At 28.3% G+C, this 11,443-nt stretch overlaps 3 protein-coding genes across 7 annotated transcripts; 1 reads left to right on the top strand and 2 right to left on the bottom strand.

The window, feature by feature from the left end:
• Positions 1–12: 12 nt before the first annotated feature.
• Positions 13–3,093, bottom strand: LOC122523519 (dipeptidyl peptidase 3). Of its 4 annotated transcripts, none has more exons than XM_043645334.1 (4): positions 2,905–3,093; positions 2,278–2,575; positions 434–2,201; positions 13–338 (listed from the first exon to the last, which is right to left on the bottom strand). In XM_043645334.1, exons 2-4 carry the CDS (start codon positions 2,551–2,553, stop codon positions 175–177), a joined length of 2,208 nt encoding a protein of 735 aa, XP_043501269.1. In that variant the 5' UTR covers positions 2,554–2,575; positions 2,905–3,093; the 3' UTR covers positions 13–174. The 4 variants fall into 4 exon arrangements, with proteins under 4 accessions (XP_043501269.1, XP_043501277.1, XP_043501251.1 ...); XM_043645342.1 differs by having other exon boundaries at positions 2,278–2,572; XM_043645316.1 differs by lacking the exon at positions 2,905–3,093 and adding an exon at positions 2,694–2,868.
• Positions 3,094–4,212: 1,119 nt separating this feature from the next.
• LOC122523465 (pescadillo homolog) lies at positions 4,213–7,226 on the bottom strand. Its single transcript, XM_043645231.1, is given in 10 exon segments — positions 4,213–4,404; positions 4,477–4,916; positions 5,000–5,190; positions 5,265–5,452; positions 5,588–5,847; positions 5,920–6,059; positions 6,152–6,364; positions 6,367–6,658; positions 6,729–6,962; positions 7,097–7,226. Coding segments are annotated over 9 exon segments (1,806 nt in total). The 5' UTR covers positions 7,121–7,226; the 3' UTR covers positions 4,213–4,404; positions 4,477–4,652.
• Positions 7,227–7,919: 693 nt separating this feature from the next.
• Positions 7,920–11,204, top strand: LOC122523483 (tyrosine-protein kinase Fer-like). Of its 2 annotated transcripts, XR_006305309.1 has the most exons (8): positions 7,920–8,692; positions 8,813–8,989; positions 9,079–9,295; positions 9,371–9,523; positions 9,611–9,733; positions 9,817–9,939; positions 10,022–10,222; positions 11,133–11,204. XR_006305309.1 is itself a non-coding variant. In XM_043645255.1 (7 exons), exons 1-7 carry the CDS (start codon positions 8,522–8,524, stop codon positions 10,162–10,164), a joined length of 1,107 nt encoding a protein of 368 aa, XP_043501190.1. In that variant the 5' UTR covers positions 7,920–8,521; the 3' UTR covers positions 10,165–10,297. The 2 variants fall into 2 exon arrangements, 1 of the variants encoding a protein (XP_043501190.1); XM_043645255.1 differs by lacking the exon at positions 11,133–11,204 and having other exon boundaries at positions 10,022–10,297.
• The last annotated feature ends 239 nt before the right edge of the window (positions 11,205–11,443 follow it).

The raw sequence follows: 11,443 nt of genomic DNA, 5'->3' as shown, positions 1-11,443 counted from the left end.
TATATGAATGTATATTTTTAACGGAATTATATATTTATCAGAACTTACAAAATATGTCCTTAAAAAAACATATGAAATTTTCTTATATTTAATAATTCTTGAGTAAAATTGTATGTATAGTATAAAAGCAATTATAATATATGTATTCTTATAGTTTAGTATGACATTTTTTCATTAATCTGTGTTTTCCAATACGAAATATTTCTTATCTTTTTCCCAAAGTTGAATAAGTGAGTCTGAAAGGGCTGCTGAAGGATATCTTTCTATCCACGATTGAATCAATCCAGAAAAAGTTGGTTCATAATTTTTTAATATCACATCAGAAATATTGCCGTTTTCTAAAATATGTTTATCACGCATATTAGTAAAATACGAATTGATTTTTTTTAAATAGTTTCTAATAAATAAATGTGACATATAGAAATGTACAAACCTCTTTGAATAAATGTATTTGGTTGAACAAACATTTTTCTAGGCTGTTTATATAGTAAAACTATCTCTCTCCAATGTGCCCATGGGTATGGGCCAGAATCAGGTACTTCGCTATATTTTTCATACATTTCTCTAGCACTGTCTACGTCAGCTGTACTTTTATAAATTTGAAGTTTCCTTAAAAACTCTTCAATTACTTTTTTTCCAGATGTTCCAATTTTCGATCTATCTAAAGTCATTTTTAAATTTTTTCCCGGCTCTGTTTCAGTAATAGTAACAAAACTATCCTTTGCTTCGAGACAAACTCTAAGTAAAACATATCGTGCTTGAGAGTGCGCTTGTAGCCACTTTTTAGTGGAAGGATCATACATTTCTAAAGCTTTGGCACAGCCATTCCATAGCAATGACAACCAGTTGACATAAATTATATCATCGATTACTTCATCTGGATATTCAAAAATACGTACAACATCTCTATTTAAACACAAATAAAGACCGACTGCTTCTGCTCGACATTCTTCATATGACGATCCCATTGCACCAAATTTAGAAGCATATGTCTCTCCAGGCATGAAATACTTATCTACGAGAGATCCTGTTAAAGGATTTATTACTTTATTCACATCAAAATTGTACATATTAAGTCCATGTGACCGTAGTAGTTTACCAGTGCCATGACCAAGAAGTTCATGTAATCCAACTTGTAATTCAAAACTAGGAACTCTGTACTTGTTCAATAATTCTATATCTTCGTTGGATAAAAATGGTATTACATCTTGCTTCATATTAGCAGGTATAACATTTCCTAAGGAAACATTCTTAAATCCTTGCGACTGTCTAATCTCATCATAATTTGGAATATTTATTCCAGCAGGAATGCCTGAACTTGAGTATGTTAAAACTTCTAACGAAGTAAAATCAGGTTTCAAAAATGAATCTTTCTCAAAATCTTTACCCCAAGGAAGTTTAGGAATAAGCTCTTGTGCTTTATCCACTAATTTAGCAAACTTTTGAGACATTTCTTTGTTAACCATAGCTACAAAACCTTCAAATTCAGCTCTTTGTCCTGCTGGATCTCTATATGTTTCTATAAAACCAATATACGTTTCAATGACTGGACCTTTGTCATTGATCCAGAAACGAGAACCATCTTTATGATCTTTTAATGAACCTGTTTTAAAATGACTTATAAATTTATCGATCATTTGTTTTTCGTCCACATTTGCTGCATATTCTTTAGCTTGTTGAAGATTTTTATTAACCTTTGTTAAAATTATATCATAATCTCCTCTTGTGATTTTGAATTCTGCTTCTTCAAAGGTTTCCTGCGGTAAAGTTATTTCTGGATCGTCTTCTGTATCTATGGAAGCTAATCTTATCTCATATAGACTTGTTTTTTTATCAGTTTCAGAATCTTTGGATGGTATTAATGTTTTAAAACATCTTGTATTATATAACTCCAATCCTTTAGATTCCATAAAGTTATTAACTAATCGAGCATCTTCGTGCGTACAGTTAGGAGAGAAATAGGTGGTTACACCTTTATCACCCAATCCTAATGATTTCAACTTGTTTTCTAAAGAATATATCAAATTGTGAACATTGTCCCAGAGGTATTGTATTTCATTTGAATTTTCTTTAAATGCTCTAGATGCTTTGATTATTGTTTCAAATTTTTCTTTAGGTAAATTAGGTATAATTTTACTGTCACCGAAGGATTTGTAATTACCGCCATTTGTTATAATTCCACACACATAGACTAAGAAAGCCTGAAAAAAAGAAAATATAAAAATATAAATCAAATAACACATAAGAATATTAAAGAGTATATAAAAGTATACTTACAGTAAATTCATTATCACAAATGCCCTCCTTCTTTGCAGACTGTTTTAAATCATCTGTAGATTCGGAAAGAAAAATTTTATGAAAGAGAGCAAAAATCAGTGGAGATTCTTGCGAAAGTTGTAAATATACAATAAGACCACCATCCCATGCTGCCTTGCTCAAATAATGTGCATACACTTTTTCTTTCAACGTTAACAATTTAAACGACGTTTCACATTCTAACAAAACCAAAGGCTGATTATTTGGTAAAGTATACAAAGATATATCATCACTCATTGTGTTGTAAGAGTAATATCTACTGAAATAAAAAAATAAAAAACATAATTAATAATCAAGTATCAATAGACCCTAACATTCGAGAATCATCGCATTTTAGATTTAGAGATAACATCGTATTTTTCCAAGGTTTAACCTACCGGCTTTTTTTCGAATGAATAGTCTGTACTTTAAAAGTATTCGCCAAGTAAAATACTCGCGAAACATGATTTAATTTCGATGAATTCAAACGAATTAATGAATTCAAATAGAATAATTTAAACATTTTTTTCGAAACTAAGCCGGTGAAGGTTAAACTGTTAACATAAAGTAAGCGAAATAGGATTTAATCTTGCGAATAATATATCTCACTCGATATTTCACTGGTCACGTCTTTTAGGTTTTGATATTTGTATTCTTTTCAAATATAATAATTTGAATTATTCGTTAAACTTTATAAATCACTAAATAAATGCTTTTATCACAATAAGATCGAATTGAGGTTGAAGATACTAATAAACTATAAATGGTGGTAACGACTCTTTGTTGCGTTTCTGCGCGCGCACATTTCCATTCTATATAGAAGTTTTTCGAGATTAGTTTTTATTTTATCTTTTGTTAGTATTATTAAACTTGATTCTATCTTGCGATAATAATAAGTATTCCATAATAAAAAAATAATAAATCTAAGGACCGAAAAACAATCGTTTATATATACCTTTTGTATTTGTATTATACAACTACATTTAAATTAATTTTAAATTTGAAAATGTTAATTTATCAAGGATAACGAGTTAACTCGTTATGAAAAGATTTTCTTATGAAAAATAAAGAAATTATTTATATATTCCTCATTTCTTACTACAAAAGTACAATACCTTTCAATTCTTTGTAGGATTATTTATCCAATGCTTCCTGTTTTCGCCTGTGTAGCTATTAATCGAAATCGATTTTATAGATTTATTTTCATCAATTACAGATCTTTGTTCAGAAAATTAATTAATAAACAATCGCATTTATTATAGAAACTTTTTTATAATAAATCTTACAAATTTGTATAGAAAAATATGCGTTTCTTTCTTGAGGTAATTGAGATATTTAATCTATAGAAAATGAACATTTTTTCTGCTTATCTATACATAATGCTTATTACAATTAAAATACTTATTTATTTGTATTAGAAGAATGGTAGTATTTATGTAAAAAACAATATATAATTTATTTTAAGAAATACAGAGTTTAACAGACTTTTAAACTATTATTATTGTTACATTATCAAAAATATACTACTGAAGCAAAATGTATTATTCTTTTACATCTCCTATACCATCTGCATTTATAGCAAACATTGCTTCACTTTCTGGTAAACAAGGTGAATCATAAATCTTACATATCCTCGTTTCTCCTCTACCTTTACGTAAATACAATCTAGTCGTACTTGCGTGCGCTATAATATTACCACCAATTGGTTTCTTTTGATCACCGCCAAACATAGAAGCTGCACCATCGACTTGAGCTACTACTTGATTAGTTATAACAACAGCTACGCCATGTTCATCTGCTATTCGCAGTAACATTTTTTTTTTTTTTTTTTTTATAAATATCTCTCGTAGTTACAGATATATTCTTTTCTCTTTCTATTATAAAAAAAGAAATTATAATAATAGTAAATTAAACTGATTCATGTATGCCATGTTTTATTCAATATAAAATATATAATTGTTACAAATACAGTTTTATAAGTTCATCACTAACAGCAGAAGGAGTTAAAATTCCTAAGTCGGTAAATAAGAGACTAATATAATGAGGAGGAGTATAATCTACCAGTGGATGCTCTTTCTGAAGATCGTTTTTTAAAGTGCTCGCCATATACTGTAATGCAGATATTTAGCGGACAATTAATATTATTATCAAATAGAACAAAATATATATTTTATAACATACTTTGAATTCATCAGGAAGATCCTTCTTGATTCAATTCATATGGGCGTATGGTATATGTGCTATAAATATTTTACACCGAATATTTGATTATGGAATAAATTTTGTTTCAATCGTTAATCAATTTTTTATCGCAATTAAAATTATAATTATTTCGTCTCTCTCTTCGGTTTTTCTACTTATTCAATAAGATTGCGCTTTCGCAATTTACGAGCTTCCTTATGTTTTTCTTTCTCAGCATTGTCGTGAATTCGCCTCTTTTTTCGCAGTAACCAGATTTCTTTAGCTCTCTCTTTACGACCTTCCATCATGCTCTTGTACAAATTACGATGTTTCTTCTTAATCATTTTTTCTCTCAACCGATATTCCTGTTTATTTTGACGTTCCTTTTCGTAAGGATCTTCCTTCCTTATTTCACCGGCCTTCACCTGCATCGCTTTTTTCTAAAATTTATAAAATACATTATAAGCAATAAGAAAAGGAAAAATAATTCATATTTGAATATATAATACAGTTGCTTAATCACCTTTCGCATTCGTTCGCGTTTCTTTTCTTTTTCTTTTTCTTCATCTGATACCTCAATTTCATCCTTATCATCATCTTCCTCTTCGTTATCTTCTTCATCATCTTCTTCTTCTTCTTCTTCGCTACCTTCTTCCATGTCTGCTGTTTCATTTTCCTGTTTATCTTCTTCATTCTCAGAAGATAATTCTTCATCTTCAATTGCATATTATTGAATTAAATTATTAATATTGAAAGATATTGTATCAATTTAAAATTATATTATTTACCATCTCTGAGTTTATATTCAGGATTCATCAATGCGCGTTCCTCTGGTGGAATGTATGTTTGATCTAATCGACTCTCATTAAATGGAGACAAATGTGGTGGAAGAACAGCACCCATTAAATACTTCTGTATAGGCAACAATTCTCTTGCATTCACTGAATCGAACACCCATTGTGGTTGTACGTAATTTCTATATTATTTAACGAATTATATAAGTAAAATAAAGAAAATATTCACACAGCAATAATTAGACAGAAAACAAAAGTACAATAAGAGAGAGAGAAATATATTTATAATTATATATCTTTAAAAATAAATTAACTACCTAGATAAGAATTGTTTGTCCATACTAGGTCTGTCCACAATCTGATGTGTGATTGTTTCGTCATTTTCATCAAAAGTAGCACCAACGAACATTAGCTTATCCCAAGAAACTTCTCCGCCAAAGCAACGTAAAACAAAAACTAATGGTTCTCTCGGTACTTCTCTGTTCAAAAAGAACTTCAAACCTTTAAATAACGTCTTTAATTTTTTTATTTTATCAGCTTCTAATTTAGCTGCTTCCAATTGTTGAGCATCAACATCCTAGACAAATAATTACTAACGTTTATTCATATTTTCGAAGATGCATATTATTCAATAATTATATTCTTTTACCTTAGAAAATTGATCTATTTCTATTTCTTCATCATCTATGCTTTGTATGGTAGGATCTAATGCCTTAAGTGGTACATTCAATGCACTTATTCTTTCCGATACAAACGCTTCCTCATCTACAAGATTCTTTTCGCATTGGCCTAAAAATGTATTACTTATTAAAATATCATTCATTACCTCTTTTCTTTTCGCTTAATAAAATATAGAAAGAAAATGAATAAAATCATCTTACCAGTATTATTAAATTGTGGAGGATAAAACAAATTAAGAGAATGATAAAGTCTATAATTAACAAATCCAAGCATTACGACATAAAATTCCACAAATATGGACATAACTTTGAAATCAACTTCTCTTTTCTCTTGCGGTTCAAAAGAGAAATGATGTGGTACGATCCAATTTATTATTTGGCCTTTAATTTCCGCTTGATAGTAATAACCTTTATGGATATAAAAACTTTTCTTAAGGCTTTAGCCGCTATGACGAAATGTAAAAATTCAATAGTTAATCTTCTGCACAGAGCTGATTGATCGCGTGGTATATGAGCTAATGATGGGAATGTACTGAACAAGAAACATAAAGTTAAACAATCATCTAAATCTCTCAAAGCGTCTACAAATGTCGGATAGCGTTCTTTGACGATATGATCCAATTTCAAAGTTGGATGATTACTTAAATATCTTTTCATTTCAGCAAAATCTCTAAGTGCCCTTGCCCTTCCAACTTTTCTATTGAATACCTAGAAAGAAATTAGACATACATAGATAATGTTTCAAAACAAAATATTAGAGTGATAGATATTAACTCACTTTGTAATCCCTTAATTTCCATATTATCGGTTCGTGCATTAAGAATTGAATATCCTTTTTATGATACAAGGTTTTTATTCCAGCTTCACCTTTTTGTGCTCTTTTACGATTACGAGGCTCCCTTGGATAAATTCCTTTCAATATACATAGTTTGCGAAATTCATTTAAAGAAAGTTGCAATTTTTTCAATGCAGATTTTCTGGTCATAAACTGTGCTCCTTCTCCTGATTGATACTGTAAAATACGCAAAATACATGTTATTTAAATTATTTAAAACTATATATGTTAAATTTTTTGATTAAGAAGATAACATTATAACTTAAAATATTTTTAATGTTAATTACATAAATGTACAAATTAATTCTTACTTTCTTCTTCCCTATCACAACCATTTTGTTTGTTGCGTTTTTCTTTCACTATATGTTAACGAATATATTAGTGTAATTACAACAATATTAATCATATATACTAAAAACACACGTGGGCTAACAAGTACATGTAGCGTGTTCGTCGATATGCAATAATAATTAATTCACTAGGGAAAAATATTATTAGAATATTTTTATATTTTAAACGTATCAAAAAGGATTTTACAGAATATATATTTTAAACTTAACAAAATGTAATAATGAGAAAACGAAAGTAGTGACTAGAGTTCAGTCTTTTGGCGCTGCTACTTAAACACGTGTGTCTCGCTCGGTGGTTGTAACAGAAGAGAGCGAATAGTAGCGGTTGTTCATATACTTGGTGTTTTCTTAATAGTGTTTCGTCACTAGAGGCGTGACGGTAAGCGTGCCAGTGGCGCCAAGCTTTGGCGTGACGGCCACATACATACTGTAATGTAGATATCCTAGCGACAGATTAAAAAAGCTGTTTTTAAGCTTCTTGAAAGCAACACTATGAGGCACTGCAATCAAATCATATGTTAAAACATGTTTTTTTGATGGCTATAATTTATGCTAAAAAATTATTTATCGATAATTATCGAGTGTAATTATATATATTTATATATATTTCTAAAATGAATCCAAGTGTAATACAAAAAAATAAATCCTATATAATATACGCGAATTTTTCATTAAATGAGTTTAGTTAGCTCTACTACACTTGCAGAAAAGCACAGTTGCAGATAATGGTTTGTTTACACTAAGAAGAAATCAACGCTTTCTGACGATAATAAAGTCACCTTTCAAGTCTTTGCCAGCAATAAGTGATTCGAAAAATGGATTAATTAGGGCCAGTAGTGAAGGTGTTACAACAAAAGCAGACAGTGTTCCCCCAGTTGTATGTGTTGTATATTTTATTTGTGTGGTGTGTGCATGCAAGCACATATTGTACATTTATATGCTTTAATATATACGTATTAAGTTAAAGTTAATTAGTTAAACGATTATACATACAGCACATCTATTTATACTAACTGTTTTTTTTCGTCCTTTCATAAATTTAAACCAAATTTTTATATTTTTTTCAAGATATAACCAAATGCTAATTTAGCACTAATAAATTCTAATTTAAAAAATATGACCAAAAAGTTAATCAAACTTTATTATGTCAAGCATGTTGAATTATTGGTATTTATTTGAAGTATAGCATTTTTACTAATAGTCTAGAATTTGAACAAACACAGAACATCTTGCAGTTATATATACGAAGAGGAAAAAAACTGATTTTATTCAATTTCTTTTTACTTATTTATATTACAATAAATTATTAGAAACGCATGTTTGATCCAGGTACCATTACGTTATGTCTCACATTTGACCAATAATCAAAAAGGAAATGGAGATTTAATGGAAGAAGAATGGTTCCACGGTGTTCTACCAAGAGAAGAAGTTGTAAGATTACTTGTTAACGAAGGAGACTTTTTAGTGCATGAAACAACAAGAAATGACGAATGTCAAATAGTTTTATCTGTCTGTTGGGATGGTCATAAACATTTTATTGTACAAACTACGCCAGAGGTATGTAAATAATTTTAATAATTAATATTAAATACTAAATAATAGATTTTATCCTATTAGAAAAATATTAAATTTATTTATTTATTTATATATATTTAATAGAAATGAATCCAATTTTAGGGACATTATAGATTTGAGGGTCCAACATTCCCATCAATAAAAGAATTAATTCGGCATCAGTGTTTGTCTAGCTTACCTGTAACCAGTCGTTCTGGGGCTATTCTTAAAACACCAATATTACGCGAACGATGGGAGCTTAATAACGATGACGTAATTCTTCTTGAAAAAATAGGAAAGGTAAGTAATTTAATTTCTATGCAATTTGATACGTGTATGAAATATACTTTAAAAATAGAATGGTGACTATAGAATATTCATTATCGTAGGGTAATTTTAGAGATGTATACAAAGCACAGCTTAAAAAATACAAGACTGAAGATGTAGCTGTAAAAACTTGTAAAGTAACATTGCCAGATGAACAGAAAAAGAAGTTCTTGCAGGAAGGTAGAATTTTGAAACAGTACGATCATCCAAATATAGTTAAACTTATTGGCATTTGTGTTCAAAAACAGCCGATTATGATAGTAATGGAATTGGTCGCAGGTAACATATTTATTTTGATAAACTTGTATTAAAATTTAATTGGTGTTATTACATTATTATATTTACATCTATTAGGGGGATCATTGTTAAAATATTTAAGAGATAATGCTAGCACAATTACACAACAAGAACAACTACGAATGTGTAAGGATGCAGCTGCAGGTATGCGTTATTTAGAATCAAAGTATTGCATACACCGAGACTTAGCAGCTCGAAACTGTCTCGTAGGTAAATAAATAAATATTATAAGAAACTTTATTATAAAATGTTGACATTAAAGAATAAATATTTTAATGAATAATAATTATATCTTAGGTTACGAGCCGATAGTGAAAATCTCTGATTTTGGAATGTCAAGAGAAGAAGAAGAATATATTGTATCGGATGGAATGAAACAAATTCCTATCAAATGGACTGCACCAGAGGCACTTAATTTTGGTAAATATATATGCAAAATAACTTGTGGATAATTTATATATTAATTAAAATATAATTGTTTTTAAAATAATTATTATTATTAGGTAAATACACTTCGCTTTGTGATGTTTGGAGTTATGGTGTTCTTATGTGGGAAATATTTTCTAAAGGTGGTAATCCATACAGCGGTATGTCAAATTCTCAGGCACGTGAAAAAATTGACGAAGGTAATTGATCATATAACTTATTAGTCTAATAACATTTGTTGAATTTTGTGTGATAAATAGTTCAAATATATTCGCCATATAGGATATCGCATGCTGGCACCAGAAAATACTCCGGATGAAATATATCGATTAATGTTACATTGTTGGGAATATGAACCAGAAAAACGACCACATTTTGATCAGATATATACCGTTGTTGAAACATTATCACAAGCTTATTTATAAATAATTATCAATGGCACATATTTTTTTACAAATTTACAGAAAAATGTAGTTTTCAAAGGTAATTGTAAATTTATTTTAATATCGACGTATCAGAAAAAAGTAGAGTATTTGGAAAACTTAATATTTAATCAATAATATTTTGTATCTGTACATTTTTATAAAATTAACATAAGTGAATATTTTCTCTTTTGTTTTATGAAAGATATAACATTTTCGATCGATATTTAATTGATAACTTGACTTTGACAATATATAAATGATATATTTCATATTCAAGGTGCTGCAGATAATTAAGTATTATTTTAACGTAGTTTCTTTGATTTTTAAAATTATTGCAATTCTGTGTTAATAATTGTTAAAATTTTAGCTACGTTATCAAATTTATTATTTTATTTACTTTGCAAAAGATATATCCAAAATTTCATTGCTACGTATTAGAAATTATTATAAGCGTCTGTCCATGTTACATTTTTATAGAATCTGAATTTCTATTCTTTGGTATTAACCCACTTAAGTTTAAATTTTAGTCAATCTTTTTTTCAGTATACTTTCATATTCATAAAAATAACTTATAAAAACAAAATTTCTCTCTCTCTTGTGGACGATCTTTAGTTTTACTTACGAAATATATTCTTACGTTAGATATATAATAAAGTCGATTTATAATATTTGTAAAAGATTTTAAAAATATTATTTATATAAAATAATCAAAGAAACACATCTCGTATTTCTTTACAAGAAAATACTTGTGTATATAAAAATTATTATTCTAGCTTTGTTTATAAAAAGTTCAAGCGCAATACAATACTTGCTGGACGAAGTATTTCAATAGCAGTATTAAAATATCCATATTTATTCATTTATTGTCAATAATATATATAAAAATATATTTATAATTTTATTATTAATTTTTTAGCATAAATTATAACCATCAAAAAAACATGTTTTAACATATGATTTGATTGCAGTGCCTCAAAGTGTTGCTTTCAAGAAGCTTAAAAACAGCTTTTTTAATCTGTCGCTAGGATATCTACATTACAGTATGTACTTGTTAGCCCACGTGTGTTTTTAGTGTATATGATTAATATTGTTGTAATTACACTAATATATTCGTTAACATATAGTAAAAGAAAAACGCAACAAACAAAATGGTTGCGATAGAGAAGAAGAAAGTAAGAATTAATTTGTACATTTATGTAATTAACATTAAAAATATTTTAAGTTATAATGTTATCTTCTTAATCAAAAAATTTAACATATATAGTTTTAAATAATTTAA

The sequence above is a fragment of the Polistes fuscatus genome, unplaced genomic scaffold (genome assembly GCF_010416935.1).
Source record: "Polistes fuscatus isolate 324 unplaced genomic scaffold, CU_Pfus_HIC Scaffold1, whole genome shotgun sequence".
Lineage (NCBI taxonomy): Eukaryota > Metazoa > Arthropoda > Insecta > Hymenoptera > Vespidae > Polistes > Polistes fuscatus.
The sequence above is the reverse complement of the archived record's forward strand: the minus strand, read 5'-3'. Positions and strand labels throughout refer to the sequence as shown.

What these genes read in the sequence shown, in the direction of transcription:
- LOC122523519 (XM_043645316.1), bottom strand. Translation starts at nt 2,818, where the DNA reads ATGTTTAAATTATTCTATTTGAATTCATTAATTCGTTTGAATTCATCG. An exon ending in ATTCATTCGAAAAAAAGCCG is followed by an intron (nt 2,576 to 2,693) that starts GTAGGTTAAACC and finishes TTTTTATTTCAG; the next exon opens with TAGATATTACTCTTACAACA. An exon ending in TTTGTGATAATGAATTTACT is followed by an intron (nt 2,202 to 2,277) that starts GTAAGTATACTT and finishes TCTTTTTTTCAG; the next exon opens with GCTTTCTTAGTCTATGTGTG.
- LOC122523483 (XM_043645255.1), top strand. Translation starts at nt 8,522, where the DNA reads ATGGAAGAAGAATGGTTCCACGGTGTTCTACCAAGAGAAGAAGTTGTA. An exon ending in TTGTACAAACTACGCCAGAG is followed by an intron (nt 8,693 to 8,812) that starts GTATGTAAATAA and finishes ATCCAATTTTAG; the next exon opens with GGACATTATAGATTTGAGGG. An exon ending in ACCAGAGGCACTTAATTTTG is followed by an intron (nt 9,734 to 9,816) that starts GTAAATATATAT and finishes TATTATTATTAG; the next exon opens with GTAAATACACTTCGCTTTGT.